A 20,809-nucleotide genomic window follows, 5' to 3' on the forward strand; every position below is an offset into this window, starting at 1 on the left:
GAATTCTCATGATCTCAGAATTATTACTGTACATAAAACACAGTATATGATGTGAGACTTTGGAATGTGATTGAGAATGTGTCAGCCATGTACACCACACCGTGATTAAAGTATCCCCTATGGTCATTTTTACCTCTATGTAGGCCGTAATCCATTTTATCTCCCCTCACCACTCCCAGGAATCACATTCCATGCCCCCTCTCCCCTAGCTCTCCCCCAGCTCCACCATGACCACCCTATCTCCCTCTTTCTTATCGCTCTTATTGGGAGCTGGAGGCTCTTGGACGATCGGCTAAGTTCAAAAGAGCACTTGAGCCTTTTTGTTGCGTTTAAGTGGGTCTGCTGATCAATAGAGTTGCTGGTCCACCCGCATTGTGAGCCGCTTGGCTGTGCAGCCACTACAAAGCGCCCATTGTCAGTTGCCCTGAGGAACAGTAGGGCTACTTCCCAAATGGCACCCTGTTCCCTATGTAGCACACTGCTTTTTGACCAGAGCCCTGGTCAAAAGTAGTCCACCGCATAGGGAATAGGGTGCCATTTGGGACGCGGGCTATGTATGCAGGGCACCCAGACTCGCCGCTGCCAGATGGACAACCCTCAATGGGGCGCTGAGTAAACAGAGCTGCAGCCTCATCCACGTGAACCCCCTCCTACCCCTCCTGTCTACCCAGCCACACTCCCTGGGCCAGCCATGAAAACCCCAGAATGCTGGGAACAAGAGTGGAAAAGGACTTTCAGGATTCCTCTGGCTTGGGCCAAGGAAAATATCATCCCACAGGCTTTGCAAACAATAAGACACTGGTGCCCATCTCTTTGACTGTATGTTATTAGTCTGTTCTGTCCAGCGTAGCTGTATCTGACCATTATATAGAGGCCATGCCTAAGGGGAATGTGTGGAATGGGATATTTATACTGTACGCTAACAAGTCGAGTTCATGGCGACGTTGAAGTTATGCCGTTATGTTGTGCATTTCTCTGCCAGGGTCTGGAAAGCCGCCGCCGTATTATATCGGATCTTACTCCTCGCCAACAAGAGAGGACCCCAGAAAAACACAGGTAAACACAATACAGACTCTAAATCAATCCCTTCTGGTCGGACAGCCATCTCCATCTAGGAGACAGCCATCATATCAGCCATTGTGTGAGTTAGAGTGGATGTGACTGCTGTGAGAGGGAAGGGCTGGGCGTCTCAGTTACCCAGATAGCACCCAGGTAGAGGGAGCTCAGTTCCCTCCCTCCACTCCCTCTCAGACTGGACAATCAGGATATTACACCCAACCCTGTATAGCCATGCAGCTCGAGTTTCGATACACGTAGGGGCCGTTTCCCGGGCACAGATTAAGCCTAGTCTTCGACTAAAATGCTTTTTAAAATTGAGATTCTCTATTGATCTTGCTTTTTAGGACTAAGTTTAATCTGTGTCTGGGAAAGTGCCAAAAGGGTGTGAATTAGCTGTTACTTGACTTTCAACCAAAAATGACCCATAAATCAAACAAACACTGGACTTCAAAGAAGAGATGGTCCTGCCTTTCACATAAACAGACCTGATTCTAGTGTTGCTCCTCTCGTCTCCACAGCAGCAGGTGTACCACACCGAGGAGCCGAGCAGGCGGAACCACGACCCCTACAGGATGTACCTGCAGTCTCCACACGGCTACGAGGAGCCCTACGTGGAGGAAGTAGTCACCTTCCCCCCCACGGCAGACTACAGCTCTCAGTCGCACGGCCACGGACTCAAATCCACCACGAACTACGTGGACTTTTACTCCACCACCCGGAGGCCTTCCTACAGGGCGGAGCAGTACCCAGGCTCACCAGACTCCTGGGTATAGGGACTCCGTCTTTGGAGCCCGTCTGATGAACTCGTCCATGAGCTTTTATTTGTGTGTTTTTTTAATTTTTGAAAGTGAATCTGAATGTGGGGCTGGAAGCGATGGCAGTTGGAGAAAACAGAACGTTAGCCAAAGAAAGAAGGAAATCAAGGAATGTGGTTGTTGTTTTAAACGAAGAGAGGGAATCATGCAGTGGTGTGTTTGGGGAATGGTCGGCATTGGACATAATTGTGAGCGGCGTTCTGCTCGGTCTAGATGTTAGTTTTTCTTTTGGAAACGCGTAGCTGTGGTAGCGTGGTGAAGGTGTGGGATATGTGACGGAAGGTTTGTGGTAAAGAGTCAGATGGGGAATGTGTATGTGTATGTCTGTAGGCTAAAATGGATCATGAACTCATATCTGTAAACAAAAAAAAGTAATCTAAAGATGTTAGTTTGTACAGAGGGATCACATTGTATTTGTTCTTAATGTTGAGATTGTGTATGCCATGGAGTGTTGTACATTTCCGTCATTTAATTGTAAATACAGAAAAAATGCCACCTGGTTTTCGCTCATCAGCACTGGTAAAGACTTGTGCCATGTCAAATCTATATTATAGATCTATAAATACAGTATATGAAGAAGTAGAGGTGGGAAAAGACTACATCATAACACAAACTTGCAAAGTTAATCAAAGTTGACTTTTGTTTTTTCAATGAATTGTGGAATTGCAGACATTTTTGTGACTTTGCAGATATTCTCTTTATTTTTCCATTTTCTGTGCTGGACCTTTCATGGGATGGTTCACTGCCATTTTCTTTGCACACCAACCAACAGAAATAAATGTGAACGTTTGGTCCATGAAGAGCTCTACAACTCCTCCCTTCTTTTGCTCATCCTCTCGTCTTTGCATGCGTAACGTAGACAATGAGGACAATGACGGCAACGGATGCATCCCAAGTGCCACTCTATTCCCTACATAGTGCACTTATTTTGACCATGGTCCCCAAATGGCACCCTATTCCCTATATAGTGAAATACTTTTGACCAGAGACCTATGGGCTCCTTTTGACCAGAGCCATATGGGCCCTGGTCAAGAGTAGTGTCCTATATAGGGAGTAGGGTGCCATTTGGGACACGACCAACATGATAAAGACTGATCAGACACTCAGCATTTTCTTTGTCTTATTTCATGACCAGACAATAGACCTTTTCAGATAAACACTTTAAAAGTTGTTAGAAGTGACAAAAGACTGGCAATGCAGGCATTGCTTTTTGCCAGGATATCAAGTTGTTTTAAACAATTTATTACATCAATAGCAAGCATGTTCCACTAAGACGATTGTGAGATGAGTTCTGTTCAAAAACAATCTCTTGCCCCTCCCTGTACTCTAGGTCCTTCAGAATGTACAGATCTTTAAAAAGTCACATAGCAATGTATATGCTCCACACAACCAGATGGTGAATTACCATATTGCTTACTTCTATCCTGCTTCATTCAGATCTGCAAACACAGAGGGGAGTGGCTGAAGGTTGTTTTTGAACTAGACAATGGTGTTGTATAAACGACAGGACTGGTAGGTAGGATAATATGATTAGATCATAAACATCCTCAATGCGCACCACAGACACAAATGCGCCAATCGATATACTAAATAAAACCATGTAACTTTTTGAGGCTGCTCACGCCATATGTCTGGTCCACTCATGTGGAATAAATGAGTCTGCTGCAGCCCCATATGCTGATGCTTGCTTCCTGCATCAGCTACGTCATGTTCCTTTCAGCAGTATAAAAGCAACGGAGTAGGTATTGTGCTAGTTCGTGTTCTGTTATTGTTGTTCAGAAGTCGAGAATGGTTCAGCTATCTAAATCTGAAATGAGAGAGAGCCTTGAATTGAAGGCTGGCCATCCTCCAGCAGGTATATTGTTGATTACTTCATACTAATTCGTAATTGTCACTAAACTGCGTATTTTCTTTGTAAAACCATGTGTTCGATGTAATGGGTTATTTTTTTTGAGGAAGTAAGTGTGGTCTACATTCAGTGTATTTACCATATAGGTCTACTCTTCCTGTTGAATTGATGTTTGTTTTTCGTCTTGTGCGAACATCGATACAGTTCTGCTACAGTGTTACGCACGCTCAAACCTCAAGTGCGTAGGTGGTAAACTAATAAAATATGGAAACTTAGAACGATTGCATGCAGTAGTGGGCCTAAATGCTCTCGTCCTTGCTACTTTAATTGTATTTATCGTTACAATGCGGTATGAAACTTGAATCAGTGTATAACATAGCCTATTGTTCAACCGTGGTACATTCTGTGCTCGGTGGACAGGATGGCCAGCACTGACGTTCAGTTCATGTAGTTAAGTGAATATTTCCCATGCAGGTTCTTGCTTATACATATGTTTTTGAGTCATAGTCACAGTCAAACTGTTTATTAAAATGCTAATTAACGGCATTATTGCGACGCCGCCTTACTTCATAAAGGCTGAATGTCTATTGGCAGTGTTGGGGAAGCTAACAGTGCTCTGAAAATAGTTTCCCAAGGTAACAGTTTCTTCACACTGGAAGAAATGAAATTACACTAAAACTACCCTTAAAGATGCACTTTGCAGAAATCACTGTCATTTCCTGGTTGCTAAAATTCTAATTTTAATTTTACGTTTACAAACAAGTACAAAACAAGTATAGTGTAGAGAATCGGTGTCCCATCTAAACCGCTGTGAAATATATGATCCATAACCCCAAATATTGTATTTTCAGGTGTTTGAAGCTGTCGTGCAAAAGTAAAAGCTGCAGAAACTTAAACGGAAAGCATAGAAATGGAACATATCTCCCGCTTATAGGCGAGGTGTAATTGAGAATGATATTTTTAACTTAGTTCTATTAATTTTGTTACGTCGCCACAAAAGTTACATTGTATGTAGGAAAAATTAGTTCACTGCAAAAAAATGGAAAATCTGAAATGTCAGACTACGAATTGCAATAACAGATCACTCTGGAGTCAGATGTTAAGAGAATGTGTAATTATTTAGTGTCTTAAACACAACGCGAGAATGAGGCACAGTGTTTCAAGTAAGAATTAGGCAGGTCTGATGCTGAAAGGGAGTTATTGCCTAATAAAAAGTGTAGTTCCAGTAGTTGGCTACATGACAAAAGTAATTAACTACTAAAAACGTTACCAATGCTGAACTAAAATATAAACGCAACAATTTCAACAATTTTACTTAGTAAAAGTTCATAAGGAAATCAGTCAAATGACAAATGCATTAGGCCCTAATCTATGGATTTTACCTGACTGGGCAGGGGCCCACCCACTTGAGAGCCAGGCCCAGCCAATCAGAATTAGTTTTTTCCCCCACAAAAAGGCTTTATTACAGGCAGAAATACTCATCAGCTGTCCGGGTGGCTGGTCTCAGACGATCCCGCAGGTGAAGAAGCTGGATGTGGAGGTCCTGGGTTGGCGTGGTTACACGGAGTCTGTAGTTGAGGCCGGTTGGCTGTACTGCCAAATTCTCTAACATTGCGGAGGTGGCTTTAAATTCTAGCAACATCTCTGGTGGACATTACTGCAGTCAGCATGCCAATTGCGCGCTCCCTCAACTTGAGACATCTGTTGCATTCTGGTATGACAAAACTGCACATTTTTGTGGCCTTTGTCCCCAGCACAAGGTGCATCTGTGTAATGCTCTTTAAGCAGCTTCTTGATATGCCACACCTGTCAGGTGGATGGATTATCTTGGCAAAGGAGAAATGTTCATTAACCAGGGATGTGAATAAAATTTGAGCAATAAGCTTTATGTCTGTAGAAAATTTCTGGGCCATTTTAGTTCAGCTCATGAAACAAGGGACCAGGCACTTTACATGTTGCCTCTTATATTTTTGTTCGGTATAGTTTTGAATTAGTTCAACTACCACCAAGCTACTGCAAAATGTAATAACATTAGTTGAATATATGTACAGTGCCTTCAAAGTATTCACACCCCTTGACTTTTTCCACTTTTTGTTACAGCCTGATTTTAAAATGGATTAAGTTAGTATTAGTCACTAGCCTACACATAATACCCCATAATTTCAAAGTGGAATTATGTTTCCAGACTTTTTTTTTAATGAAAAGCTGAAATGTTTGCATCAAGTATTCAACCCCTTTGTTATGGCAAGCCTAAATAAATTCGGGGGTAAGAATGTGCTTAAGTTGCATGGACTCCCTCTGTGGGCAATAATGGTGTTTAACACGATTTTTGAATGATCTCATCTCTGTAGCCCACACATACAATTATCTCTAAGGTACCTCAGTCAAGCAGTGAATTTCAAACAGAGAGCCGAACACAAAGACCAGGGATGTTTTCCAATGCCTCGCAAAGGACAATTATTGGTAGATGGGTTAAGAAAAAGACCGATCCCTTTGATCATAGTGAAGTTATTAATTCAACTTTGGATGGTGTATCGATACACCCAGTCACTACAAGGATACAGGCTTCCTTCTAACTCGGTTGCTGAAGAAGGAATGTAATGGCTGAGGTAGGTGAGAACTGAGAATGGAACCACATTGTAGTTACTCTAACCTACTTGACAGAGTGAAAAGGAAGCATGTACAGAATAAAAGTGTTCCAAAACATGCATCCTGTTTCCAATGAAGTAAAACTGCAAAAAATGTGGCAAATAAATATATTTTGGCATGAATACAAAGCATTATGTTTGGGGCAAATCCAATGACACATCGCCGAGTACCACTCTTTGTATTTTCAAGCATGGTGGTGGCTGCATCATGTTATGGGTATGCTTGTCATCGGTAAGGATTTAAAAAAAAAAATGTAAGGCTAAAAATGAACTGAATAGAGCTCAGGCAAAATCCTGGAGGCGGTGGGAAGCCTGGTACAGTCTGCTTTTCAACAGACACTGGGAGACAAATCCACCTTTCAGCAGGACAGTAACTTAAAACAAGGCCAAATATGCACTGAAGTTGCTTACCAAGATGACTTGAATGATCCTGAGTGGCCTAGTTACAGTTTTGACTTAAATTAATGGCAAGACTTAAATGGCTGTCTAGCAATGATCAACAACCAACTTGATCGAGCTTTACCTTTTTTTTCTTTAATGTGCAAATATTGTACAATCCAGGTGTGCAAAGCTTAGACTTACCCAGAAACTCAGTTGTAATTGCTGCAAAAGGTGTTTCAAAAATGTATTAACTCTGGTGTGAATACTTATGTACATTTAGAAACCATGTTTTCACTTTGTCTCTGGGAGGGTCAATTTTGAATTCCTTCTGTAACGCAATGTGGAATAAGTCAAGTGGTATGAATACTTTCTGAAGGCACTGTAGTTCACTGCCTGTTGACTAGACTTATGGTGTGACATGATGTCCTAGAAAATAAGTTCTCGGGCCATATCAAGAGTAGGGCCGCTTTAGCATCTGCTTTGTCCTACTCTGAGATGCGCAAATACATACGGACCCTGAAAGGGACTCTCGCGGTACAAATTAACTATTTCTCTGATCAGAGCTGCCCATTGTTTGGCTATATGCGCTTGTTGCTTTGACAGGATGTGGGTAAAGTATATTTGTTTTGATTAACCCTGCCTATTGCAAGCAACTGAGGAAAATAAAAAGCGGACACAATGCTTAACTGTATTCTCAGTGCCACCTCTTGATCAGTCTACCGACTTCTTCCTACACTGATACTCTCACAATCTACTTCTATATTGAAGTAACCCAACTGGTATTAAAACATGCACAGTTTAGTCTTACAGTAACTCTGAATAGTTTTAACTCCGTTCTGAACAAGTGAAAGAAAATGATGAATGTTATTTATTTTAAACGGTTACACAGTGAAGGCTGGGGGGAAGCGAGTGGCCAAGAAGAGCTATGAGGAGAGTCATGCCCACCACCATGTGAACCCAGAGCGGGAACACAAGGTTCCCAAACCCAGGTACAGTTCAGGTAGTCCCTACCTGTTTTGTTCCGTTAGGTACTTAATGAATACGACCCAATACTCCACCTACAGGGTCTCGCTGATTTGATGGAGCTTGGAGGATATATATATATATATATATTTTTTTTTACATTGAGAACATCCAGGGAAAACTTAACTGCAATGTTGAGTTTTGTCTTTAAACATGTAATACTGTTCTAGATCTGCAGCCTCGTCCAGCCGAATGCAGCTAGTCAGTGTCTTGATGTCAGGAACACTTGACAAGGTAAGGATATCTGACTTAAAATAATGGCTGCGTCCGTCTCCCACAAGGGTTGGCCAAGAAACAGGTTTTGCTGTAAACTACAATCCTTTGGCTTCATTTGTAATGATCATGCAAGTCAACCATTTACTCATAGCCTACCTACTACAGATTGGCATAGTAAAATAGTTTTCTTCCAGATTGCTTTGTAAGCCATGATTTTATCAAATGATTTCTTAATTGTTTCAGTTGGCACATGACTTCCCAGAGACCCCAGTAAGTGTGAAACACAGCAGACTCAGACCTGCTTTGGAGAAGGCACACTCGCCAGCTTTCAAGTCTACCTTCTGCATCCAGCAACCGAAAAAGTTCTGAAGCAACACGTGTTGGAAGTTGCCTGAAGGAAACATGTGAAGTCAACTGTGAAAGACTAGCAGGAAGGGTTAGTTACATGCATGAGAGGACCAACGTGAGATGTCAGAAAAGACTTGAACGTGTAATGTTTAGTACTCTAGAATCCATTCATCTACTTTGATTTGGTTGCAATTTGTAACTGCTTTTAGGTGAGAAAGTGGAGCTTTGTGGGGATATGGGTGGTGTTCTGCTTACTACAAACCAGCATTTACTGTGCCTTTTTATTAATAAGTGTATGCAAGTGAACTAAAATTCACATGGTGGGGATTTTGGAATTGGTATGTTGTACAAGATGGATGACTGTTCTGTTTCATCAGTGTCTGTTTTCATAGTGAAAAGCTTAGCATTTGTTTACGGCTTGAATAAAAAAATTGCATGGCGTTAGAAACATGTCCTTTTTGTTTTATGCTTAACAAGATTCACATTTATAATCAGTTCATTGAATAGTTCGGTTGAAAGTGTTTATTCATCATGCTGCAAATTTCGTTGTGACCACAGGGTGGTGACAAGTACATTGTCAGCTTGAAGGATATATATATATATTTTTTTTATGCATCACACTTGTATGTTGTGTTCAGGACAACTCTGAAATCTTTGACTTCAGTGAGTTCAAGTCAACTGGCAACTCTGGAGGGGGGGGGGGCGAGATTCCAAGTTAGAAACTCTGCTCATCCTACCTGAAGATCAGATGTCACTAAAGCACTATTGCTAAAGGTCTTTGGGTGCATTTGCCTTGTCGTGAGGTATTTTCTGGCTCGCTGGCCTATCATATTGACAGGAGCCGCTCTTCCACATGAGCTTGAACACTAGCCTACGTCTCTAGACCACTTCCATAATCTACATACTTTAATCATGTTACTACAGCATACAATACCATGGTTTCTGAGGGTGAAACTTACTCTGGCATGTCTCAGGGAAGATTTGCCTCACTGTCTCCACAGAAACTGACCCACAGCAGACTGTGTCTTTGAATGGAAGTGCTTCTTTGGAAGAAGTTCTCGGCATGTGTAGACCTCTCTTAAGGTGCACTCACAAAAGATCTGAGGCTGAACCCAGCAAAGCACTGAAGAGGACTTCTTCCAGATCCACCATAGAGTATCTATGGGCTCTTATTGTCTGATATTAACCTGAGTTGTGCTCCACTTAGTTATTGGGTAGTTGGCTGTTTTATGATAGAAACAGGCAGCAAATCTGTATGAAATTGCTTGAATTATATCCTAAGAGTTTGTATGATGTCGAGAGTTTAATAATTTTCTTCCTGACAGTCATACTGTACATGTATTTTTATTTAACTAGGCATTGCAGAGTATAGGCACATTCAGTAAATGGAAGTTGAGGCATACAGCTGTATATAGTGGAAATATTTGAGGAATGCAGAGAAGTTATGGCTTGGTGTGAGTGAGGTCTTACTGACCGTGTGTAAGATTATGATCTGGAATGTGTGGGAGAGGTGTGTGTGTGGGGGGGGACTACTGTAGGAGCCAAAACCGCATTTCAAACCATTTCATTTGGGCTCCACTTTCCAGGCTCCTCGCGGCTTATATTTCATCTTTTGTCTGCCTTTGTGGTGAGGAAGTCAGCTGCCAGTGACAGTGAAGGCCTTTTATGGCACACAGGAAGATGATATGCCATGTTAGCCTTAGGCATTTTGTAAGATGGCGGTAGGCAGTAGAATAACCTTGGAAACAAATGATTTTACAACAGCTGGCAGCCTTTGCCAGCTTCCATTCCAGCAGATGGTGAGGTTGGACAGATTTGGAATATGAGAAGGTACTGGCTTTGTTCCCTCCTTCAGCTGTGTTGAGGCTTTTTGATCCGCTGGGATTTGGCTGGTTACCTGTGCATGCATAATGAGGAGACTGGAGGACAGAAATAAGCAATGCACACACACACCCTGTCCCAAAGTCCAGGGCATCTGGCTGTGTTACAGGAATGAACCAAAGCATGAAGTGATTCATTAATATGACAAAATGGCATGTTTGTGTAGACTTAAGTAAATGTTTTGATACTCAATATACAGTAAATGTAAATCGTTGCATTATTAATTATAGCAATTAGACTGCGCATTTGCTTTGCTGTAAAATAAATAAATATGCCAGATTGAGTTATCTATAATCCATTTAGACCTCCTTTTCATTTTGTTTATGCATAGCACAGCACTTTTATGACACAAATCTTGATACAAAACTATCTAATTGTGGCGAATAACCTTTGTCAAGGAACTGTCAACCCTGAGGTTATTGTTTCAATTCCCAATACAATTTCATTACGGCAACTGGTTTCAATTGAGAAAATACTTGTATTTGACCCACAAAAAAAAGTCTTGTCTAAAGGGGGGGGGTTCTACTAAGCTATATGGAATCGTTTTAAGAAGGTCATACTAAGGTTAATTTTACTATTTGATTTAGAATTTTAAGATCCCTGGGAGTATCCCAAAAATATATGTAAAAAATATTTGATGACATTTCTTTGGGCCTTACTGCTGTTACCCATACAAACGTATTGAATAACAGATTCACTACATGGAGATGGTCCCCCCCAAAATCTAAAGTTTGTTTGTTCTGAAGTGTCTGTCCTATACCTGAGAGAGAATTATTTTGCATGTATTTAACCCTTTATTTTTGCACTATACAGTGCATTTGGAAAGTATTCAGACCCCTTGACGTTTTACACATTTTGTTACGTTACATCCTTATTCTAAAATGGATACAATTATTTTTCCCTCATCAATCTACACACAATACCCCATAAGTGATGAAATCAAGATTTAAATATTTGGCTTGAATGCCAAGTGTCACGTCTGGATGAAACCTGGCACCATCCCTACGGTGAAGCATGGTGGTGGCAGCCATCATGCTGTGGGGATGTTTTTAAGCGGCAGGGACTGGAAGACTAGTCAGGATCGAGGAAAAGATGAACGGAGAAAAGTACAGAGAGATCCTTGGTGAAAACCTGCTTCAGAGCGCTCAGGACCTCAGACGGGCGAAAATTCACCTTCCAAGAGGACAACGACCCTAAGCACACAGCCAACATAAGGCAGGGGCTGCTTTGGGACAAGTCTCAATGTCCATGAATGGCCCAGCCAGAGCCCGGACTTGAACCCAATCGAACATCTCTAGAGAGATCTGAAAATATCTGTGCAGAGACGCTCCCCATCCAACCTGACAGAGCTTGAGAGGATCTGCAGAGAAGAATGGGAGAAACTCCCCAAATACAGGTGTGCCAAGCTTGTAGAGTCATAACCAAGAAGACCCGAGACTGTAATCACCGCCAAAGGTGCTTCAAAAAAGTACTGACTAAAGGGTCTGAATACTTATGTAAATGTGATATTTCAGTTTAATACATTTGCAACCATTTCTAAACACCTGTTTTTGCTTTGTCATCATGGGGTATTGTGTGTAGATTGATGAGAGGAAAAAACGATGTAATCCATTTTAGAATTAGGCTGTAACGTAACAAAATGTGGAAAAAGGGAAGGGGTCTGAATATTTTCTGAATGCACTGTATACTTCCATTCATTTTTTCAACTGGTGCCAGGGGACCTTCAGACGAGACTTGCTAGGCCTGTGGGAATCCGAGAGAAAAACAACCGACATGTACATGTACGTGAGAGTCTCACCTTTCCATATTAGTGTGTAGCCCAAACTGTTCGGACGCTGCAGATGATTTTGTGAGGAGACCGATTTCGGGATGTCTCATGGTCTGACAAACACCGCTCTAGCTCTGTCACCTTTCACCACAGATGCGGAAGTGCATGCGGATGCGGTGGATTGAGACGTATCCAATGCAAAAAAAACGTCTCTAACTGACAGATTTTTAAGGGCATTTGTATTATTATGCTAATTTGATTTCCGTGGGGCGCGGAGATCAACCTTATTAACAGGGAAGCATTTTTTTTTTTTCAAGAGCTACAAAAGTTTATATCTGTGATTCTCCTCACATACTCTTCACCCAAACCTTTGGTACCTTCTGTGTATGTAATTCTGAGGCCTCATAGTGTCTTGTGGAGGGATGGAGTGGTTGATGGTATGCTGAGTTGCAGATGGACAGGGCACATTTCCCTGCCAATGACTGCCCATTCCCAGCCATCTGACAGGGTCGATTGCCCCTCTGACGTCTGCTGTACTGCTGAAAAAACACTTGAGTCCAACAATAACCTTGCCTCACAGAGGGGAGGAGGAGTAAGAGGGACTCTGTTGCTTTCTTAAAAATCATATTCTGTTATATTTTAATAAAACACAACATTTATTCTGCTCAAGAAAATAATTATACGCATTGTAAAAAAACTATTTGTTTTACTAATCTTTTTTTTTTACCAATTAGATCTGAAAAAACACTGACGTGAAAAGATCGAATGTGATTGGTCAAATGACCAAATAGTGGGAAAAATATCAGAATTGGGCTACCAGTCTAAACGCAGCCAATGTGGCCTAGTGTACTTCTGTGGTTGTTGTATTTGTCTGTTTTTGTATATTCACTTGATTTTAGAGGGCACAACATGTTGGATCATTGGTCATTGGTCAATTGTACAGGTGACCAGGAAGTAGGAATGCACAGCTATTGAGAGCGGGAAATTGCATCTACCTGTATGGAATTCTTCCTATATTTATTATTATTTTTTATCTTTGCTGCCAGTGGCGATTTTAGGATGAAAATCTTGGTGGGGCAAACAAAAACAAAAAAATGGGGATGCATGCCAGCAAAGCCACTACACAACACAACACAATACAAACAATACATTAATTACACTATTACCGTGTCAAACTATGCCCACAAACTGTTAGGGCCTACATAAAGCTCTCTCAACTGCAGAGCTTTCTTTTCAGCACCATGGAGTGAATCCTTACCACTGCTACACGAGGCTATCAGCGGAGCCTTGTCTGGCAGCGAAAATGTTCATTCAGCCTCATTTACTGCCTTTTAAAAAAACATAACTGATATGGCTGACTTGCTTAAATAAATGTGGTTTCTACTGACAATTGAGATGTATAAACTATGGCATAAGGGGACGACGAGCAGATAAGAGGCAATCTGTAATTTCGATTCATACATTAATGAGCGAGCTAAGACGGACGTAGTCAATATAACTATTTGTATACCAAGTCAAAACCGTAGGATAAATATAAGGGGCATACAAGCAGACAATGAAAGCTCTTACAATATTCAATGATTACATTTCTCTAAAACAGGCTATAGGCACCACCAAGTGTGCCAAGTCAGAACAGTAGGCTAAGTTATGAGGGGAAAGGGACCAAATTATTAGGGTGAGGCACATGGGCTACCAACAGCTTACTACACAACATACACTTACATTTACTTTCTTAGCTACAGTATACATATCTACCTGGCATATTTCATAATTTATGCAACAGCATACAAGACATTTTTGGACTCACCTTGTTGTGCTGTGCTCACTTGAACAGGAAGGTGGTGTGGCGGTCCTTGTGGGCAAATTTTGTCATCAAACTTTGTCATCTAAATCTGGCATTCTCTGGATTTATGGTGCTTTCAAGACAACTGGGAACAAGGTTGAATCACGTCGGAGCTCTAGAAAGAGGCCCGAGTTGGATGACTGTACAAACGTATTTTTCCAGTCGGAGCTAGTTTTTTTCAGAGTTCGCAGTTGTCCTGAATTCATTGAAGTCTGAGATTTCCCAATTCCGAGTTTCCAGTTGTTTTGAACGCAGCAGAAGTCATGCTAGATTGACAGCATGGCCAATGCCCATGGTGTTGAATGTTTATCCTTTTATGCTTGGAAAAGAGACCCTTACACTCAGACTTGGACAACACACCCACTCCACTGAATAGCAGGCTAGTGATTGCTTTGCAACGCTTGCTGTTAGCCACTGATTCGTTCCAACCACTCATTGTTGAATTTGCGATTTCCAACTTGTTGTGTAACTTGTTGTGTCCAATGGCCCTAGCCCTCACCCTCCGATCCAACAGGTCCCAGACGTCCTCAATGGGATTGAGATTCGGGCTCTTCGGGGTAGGGTTTGGCCGTGGTAGGTCGTGATTATAAATTAGAATTTGTTCTTAACTGACTTGTCTAGTTAAATAAAAGAAAAATATTACATCTATAATTTCTCTTCATTTGAAAAGGATTTGGCAGTAGATTGTTGACATGATTTATGATAATGACTGCTTTCTAACTTGCTAGCTAAGATTTTAAAAGTATGATGTTGAAATTATCAGTCCAGTCAAGGCTACGGTAGATAAACTCAGCAAAAAAAGAAACGTGCCTTTTTCAGGGCCCTGTCTTTCAAAGATAATTCGTAAAAATCCCCCAAAATTTAACAGATCTTCATTGTAAAGTGTTTAAACACTGTTTACCATGCTTGTTCAATGAACCATAAACAATTAATGAAAATGCACCTGTGGAATGGTTGTTAAGACACTAACAGCTTACAGATGGTAGGCAATTAAGGTCACAGTTATGAAAACTTAGGACACTAAAGAGGCCTTTCTACTGACTCTGAAAAACACCAAAAGAAAGATTCTCAGGGTCCCGGCTCATCTGTGTGAACGTGCCTTAGGCATGCTGCAAGGAGGTATGAGGACTGCAGACGTGGCCAGGGCAATAAATTGCTATGTCCATACTGTGAGACGCCTAAGACAGCACTACAGAGAGACACGACGGACAGCTGATCGTTCTCGCAGTGGCAGACCAAACGTAACAACAACTACACAGGATCGGTACATCCGAACATCACACCTGCGGGACAGGTACAGGATGGCAAGAACAGCTGCATTCCCAGTTACACCAGGAATGCACAATCCCTCCATCAGTGCTCAGACTGTCCGCAATAGGCTGAGAGAGGCTGGACTGAGGGCTTGCAAACCTGTTGTAAGGCAGGTCCTCACCAGACATCACCGGCAACAATGCCACCGTCGCTGGACCAGACATGACTGGGAAAAAGTGCTGTTCACTGATGAGTCGCGGTTTTGTCTCACCAGGGGTGATGGTCGGATTCGCGTTTATCGTCGAAGGAATGAGCGTTACACCAAGGCCTGTACTCTGGAGCGGGATTGATTTGGAGGTGGAGGGTCCGTTGTGGTCTGGGGCGGTGTCTCACAGCATCATCGGACTGAGCTTGTTGTCATTGCAGGCAATCTCAACGCTGTGCGTTACAGGGAAGACATCCTCCTCCCTCGTGGTACCCTTTCTGCAGGCTCATCGGAGGGTGAGGGCTAGGGCCATTCCCCCCAGAAATGTCCGGGAACTTGCAGGTGCCTTGGTGGAAGAGAGGGGTAACATCTCACAGCAAGAACTGGCAAATCTGGTGCAGTCCATGAGGAGGAGATGCACTGCAGTACTTAATGCAGCTGGTGGCCACACCAGATACTGACTGTTACTTTTGATTTTGACACCCCCCCCTTTGTTTAGGGACACATTATTCCATTTTTGTTAGTAACATGTCTGTGGAACTTGTTCAGTTTATGTCTCAGTTGTTGAATCTTGTTATGTTCGTACAAATATTTACACATGTTAAGTTTGCTGAAAATAAAACGCAGTTGACAGTGAGAGGACGTTGCTGTTTTTGCTGAGTTTATATTGTGGCCAATGACCTTGAGCCTTCTTGGAGGGGCACTTCTAATGTAACTCTATGGCAGCACCCAAGGCGCTTGAATTTTCGAGCTCTCCCAGTAGATTTTACAGTGACGTAATGTCCCCATGAGTGACTTTACCCTGAGCCAATCTCTGCGCAACTGGAGAACATTACCAACCGCTGCGCTCAATATTTTCCACTGGCTGTCCCACCACCACAGAAAGCACTGAGCTAGACTGAAACACCTGCATTTTGGAACTGCCTTACTGAAGAAAGCAGCAAAGAGACCATGTTTAAATGCGACTTTATTGACTCAATAATTATTTATTGACTCTGTCAATCACCGTATTCTTATCGGCAGACTCAGTAGCCTTGGTTTTTCTAATGACTGCCTTGCCTGGTTCACCAACTACTTTGCAGACAGAATTCAATGTGTCAAATTGGAGGGCCTGTTGTCCGGACCTCTGGCAGTCTCTATGGGAGTACCACAGGGTTCAATTCTCGGGCCGACTATTTTCTCTGTATATATCAATGATGTCGCTCTTGCTGCGGGCAATTCCCTGATCCACCTCTACAGAGACGACACCATTCTGTATACTTCTGGCCCTTCCTTGGACACTGTGCTAACAAACCTCCAAACGAGCTTCAATGCCATACAACACTCCTTCTGTGGCCTCCAACTGCCCTTAACGCTAGTAAAACCAAATGCATACTTTTCAACCATTCGCTGCCCGCACCTGCCCGCCCGGCTAGCATCACCACCCTGGACGGTTCCGACTTAGAATATGTGGACAACTATAAATACCTAGGTGTTTGGTTAGACTGTAAACTCTCCTTCCAGACTCATATTAAACATCTCCAATCCAAAATCAAATCTAGAATCGGATTTCTATTTCGTAACAAAGCCTCTTTCACTCACGCCGCCAAACTTACCCTAGTAAAACTGACTATCCTACCGATCCTCGACTTCGGCGATGTCATCTACAAAATAGCTTCCATTACTCTACTCAGCAAACTGGATGCAGTCTATCACAGTGCCATCCGTGTTGTTACCAAATCACCTTATACCACCCACCACTGCGACCTGTATGCTCTAGTCGGCTGGCCCTCGCTACATATTCGTCGCCAGACCCACTGGCTCCAGGTCATCTATAAGTCTATGCTAGGTAAAGCTCCGCCTTATCTCAATTCACTGGTCACGATAACAACACCCACCCGTAGCACACGTTCCAGCAGGTATATCTCACTGATCATCCCCAAAGCCAACACCTCATTTGGCCGCCTTTCCTCCCAGTTCTCTGCTGCCAGTGACTGGAACGAATTGCAAAAATCGCTGAAGTTGGAGACTTTTATTTCCCTCACCAACTTTAAACATCAGCTACCTGAGCTGCTAACCGATCGCTGGAGCTGTACATAGTCCATCTGTAAATTGCCCACCCAATCTACCTACCTCATCCCCATACTGTTTTTATTTTATTTACTTTTCTGCTCTTTTGCACACCAGTATTTCTACTTGCACATCATCATATGCTTATTTATCACTCCAGTGTTAATCTGCTAAATTGTAATTATTCGCTCCTATGGCCTAATTATTGCCTACCTCCTCATGTCTTTTGCACACACTGTATATAGACTTTTTTTCCTACTGTGTCATTGACTTGTTTATTGTTTACTCCATGTGTAACTCTGTGTTGTTGTCTGTGTCACACTGCTTTGCTTTATCTTGGCCAGGTCGCAGTTGTAAATGAGAACTTGTTCTCAACTAGCCTACCTGGTTAAATAAAGGTGAAATAAAAAAACATTGTTTGCAAACTGATACGTGACATGCAACACAATTATGTATGTTTTTCTCTTTTTTAGCTAAACAGGTGGGGCTCAAAAGAGCTGGGGCTCTGCCCCACCTGCCCTGAATGACAGGTCGGCACTGTTTGCCTCTAATAAATGGTCAAAAGAAGCAACCAAAGATCTATGATCTTTGTTTTGCACTGGTTCATGAACATTTGCTATACCACCGGTGCTAGGTTGGTTTTTAGGAACTTTTGACTAGGTTGGTATTAGCGGTTGCCAAGTGTCATGAAAACATTGTTTTAAAGTTGCACATAAAAAATAGTTTATAATAGGTTTTTTGATTTGTTTTCAGACCGGTCGCTCCCATCTTGAAAATACTAAGTAATATAGTGGACTAAAGTTTTCTTTGAATGTTATTAGTTTGTGCCTCACGGTGTCGCCATACACCTGACTATAATGGGTACAATGAGCAAAGCCGTATCCACATTTGATTTACTTTACATTAAATCATCACTCAATGAAGGTCTCATCCAGTAATCCTCGTTTAACAAATAATGACACACTACGTCACCACATCAGATACACATAATATAATGTCATATAGGTCAATTTCATCGTATGGGACACAGTACAAAAATAGAAGTCGTTTTCTTCCCATCATCAATGTGCATCGTCACTACTGTAGTTTGATTAAATAAGAGCATGCACATGAGGCTTGGTTACTTGGTTACTTGGTTACAAGTCCGGTGCTGTTGATGCGCAGTTTGCGTACCGGACCAGCTCTAAATGACCTCATGGAGTAGCCTACTAGTCTAGAGAGGGAGGAGCTCGCGCCCTACCTTCGGTCCATCAAGGGATTCATGTGGAGTTAAGCTGTCGGAAAACTTTTTCTACTGGGATATCCATGACATTTACCAGGTAAATATTGGACTTTTAAGTTCAGTGTTTTCGTCTTTATTCAAATATCAAGTACAGCTTGGACTGTGTTTGGTTCGTTTTGAGGAGAAAGTAGCATAACTAGCTATTATTACTAGCTTTTCTCCAGCTGTCTAACGTTACTAGCTGACGTTAGTGAAGGAAGAGCTAGCAAGGAGAATATGTTGGGACATGTCTCAGACTGGAAGCGCTGTGAGTTCACATTGAAGAGAGAAACAGAACGTTACATAAATGTCTACTATTATACAGTTTATTATAGTGAGCGATATGGCCTCACTTTAAATACATGATTCTTGAGCAAAGTATGGGGGGGGGGGGGCTCTTGTGAAGTGCCTTTGACAGCTTGAGCTTCTCGGCAAGCTGTCACGTCTTAGCAAAAATATTTTTTCTGACATTTCTATTGAGTCCAACCATAACTGAAACTTCTGAAAAGTTAAAAAACTAGATCTGCAACGTGTCAGCTATTGTCGCTTTGACTACCTAAATAATTTTGGCCTTATTTGATCTTAGTCGCACACTGAAACTGCCGCACATTGGTGTGCATAGGAAATGTGTAAAATGTCAGCAATGCATCCCTACGAGAAACTAAAAAAGCAGTTGTTGACTTTGCTACTAGAAATAACATGGTAATGGTATAGTAACACCTTAGTTACACACCACGAAAACATTTGGCCAGACACCAATTAATTTAAGTACAGTATAGGCAAGTTATAGTTTTTTTCAGGGTAGCTAGAACACCAAACACTGTGTGCCATAGTAGAATAACGGTTAACCCCCTTTTCAGCCTTATCCTCAAAGCCTTTCTTCCATTTTACCATACTGTTCTTGTGTTGTTACCCCTCTATAACAAAACAAAGTAGTCCTATGTGGTGTATTACCCTGAAACAAGATACTCAAATTATATCAATGTCACTGAGAAACGAACTTGTTACTATACTTTTACCAATGTTATTGCACTTTATTCTGTACTGTAATGTAAAGTGCTAAAAATGATACCCTGTCCTTAGTGGATCTGATTTGTTTTATTATTACATAGTAATGTGGTCTTGTTGATGCTTGAAATGTATTCTTAGATGAGATGTGGTGGTTTTGAAATCAAGACCTAAGCCATATGCAGTAATCTTGCTCACCCACATGGGTTTGAGTCATGTTGAAGTAAGGTCGTGTCTACACTTGACACTTACATGCGACTTCTGCTATCAGAATACGAAAATGTCATTGAAATGACGGGTCTAGACACACAAAAGTCACTTTGTGGTCTCTCTCTCTCTCTCTCTCTCCCTCTCTCTCCCTCTCTCTACTGCACCTGCTGTCTCAACCTCTGAATGCCCGGCTATGAAAAGCCAACTTACATTTACTCCTGAGGTGCTGACCTGTTGCACACTCTACAACCACTGTGATTATTATTTTACCCTGCTGGTCATTTATGAACGTTTGAACATCTTGAAGAACGATCTGGCCTTAATTAATGGCCATGTACTCTTATAATATCCACCCGACACAACCAGATGAGGGCTGGCCACCCCTCAGAGCCTGGTTCCTCTCTAGGTTTATTCCTAGGTTCCTTCTTTTCTAGGGAGTTTTCCTAGTCACCGTGCTTCTACATCTGGATTGCTTGCTGTTTGGGGTTTTAGGCTGGGTTTCTGTATAAGCACTTTGTGACATCTGTTGATGTAAAAAGGGCTTTATAAATACATTTGATTTGATTTGGTCTGATTGTGTTCAGATCTGTCTGACCACTTCAGGTGGTTAGGGATGCATTGTGTGTGGATTTATCCTCAGTCTGGGCGCAATCAAGCTACCGAAAGCGCATACTGTGGGTGACGTCATTAGCACTCCTCCCACAAGTCTCTAGAAAACTTGTGTTTTGTGACCGAGAGGCACCTTTTCATTATAACGTTGGAAGAAATACATTCCTAGAGTGTGAGGAATGTGTTTGCTGGCCTCATAAATGCTAGCAGCTAGCTAATATTTAGAAAAAATATGTTCTGTTTGGCTAGAGTTATGCTAACCCGTTTGCGATCCCTTTAGCGTTGCTTGCTAGTTTGCTGGCTAGCTACAGAGGTTAGCTGGCTAGTTAGCTACAGTAGTAAGCTACAAAAGTTAGCTACAGTAGTTAGCTACTGCCGTCAGTTG

The 20,809-nt window shown here is 42.0% G+C and overlaps 3 protein-coding genes across 21 annotated transcripts in view; all 3 read left to right on the forward strand.

Moving 5' to 3' along the window:
- The window catches only part of LOC106581813 (plakophilin-4), a 116,423-nt gene extending 113,749 nt beyond the window's left edge, over positions 1-2,674 (forward strand). For 12 of the 13 annotated variants that reach the window (XM_045704450.1, XM_045704451.1, XM_045704445.1 and 9 more), the window contains 2 exons: positions 983-1,056; positions 1,578-2,674. In XM_045704450.1, the coding sequence (XP_045560406.1) occupies positions 983-1,056; positions 1,578-1,832 (329 nt within the window). In that variant the 3' untranslated portion in view covers positions 1,833-2,674. The remainder of the gene's footprint in view (positions 1-982; positions 1,057-1,577) is intronic. The other variant, XM_045704446.1, reaches the window with a different exon arrangement.
- An 879-nt stretch (positions 2,675-3,553) lies between these two features.
- dapl1 (death associated protein like 1) lies at positions 3,554-8,782 on the forward strand. Its single transcript, NM_001141103.2, is given in 4 exon segments — positions 3,554-3,729; positions 7,642-7,741; positions 7,946-8,009; positions 8,235-8,782. Coding segments are annotated over 4 exon segments (357 nt in total). The 5' UTR covers positions 3,554-3,662; the 3' UTR covers positions 8,361-8,782.
- Positions 8,783-18,454: 9,672 nt separating this feature from the next.
- Positions 18,455-20,809, forward strand: part of LOC106581811 (protein TANC1) — a 188,425-nt gene continuing 186,070 nt past the window's right edge. For all 7 annotated transcript variants that reach the window (XM_014164166.2, XM_014164169.2, XM_045704457.1 and 4 more), the window contains exon 1: positions 18,455-18,655. The gene's annotated coding sequence lies outside the window, so the exon portion shown is untranslated. The remainder of the gene's footprint in view (positions 18,656-20,809) is intronic.

The sequence above is a fragment of the Salmo salar genome, chromosome ssa21 (genome assembly GCF_905237065.1).
Source record: "Salmo salar chromosome ssa21, Ssal_v3.1, whole genome shotgun sequence".
NCBI lineage: Eukaryota > Metazoa > Chordata > Actinopteri > Salmoniformes > Salmonidae > Salmo > Salmo salar.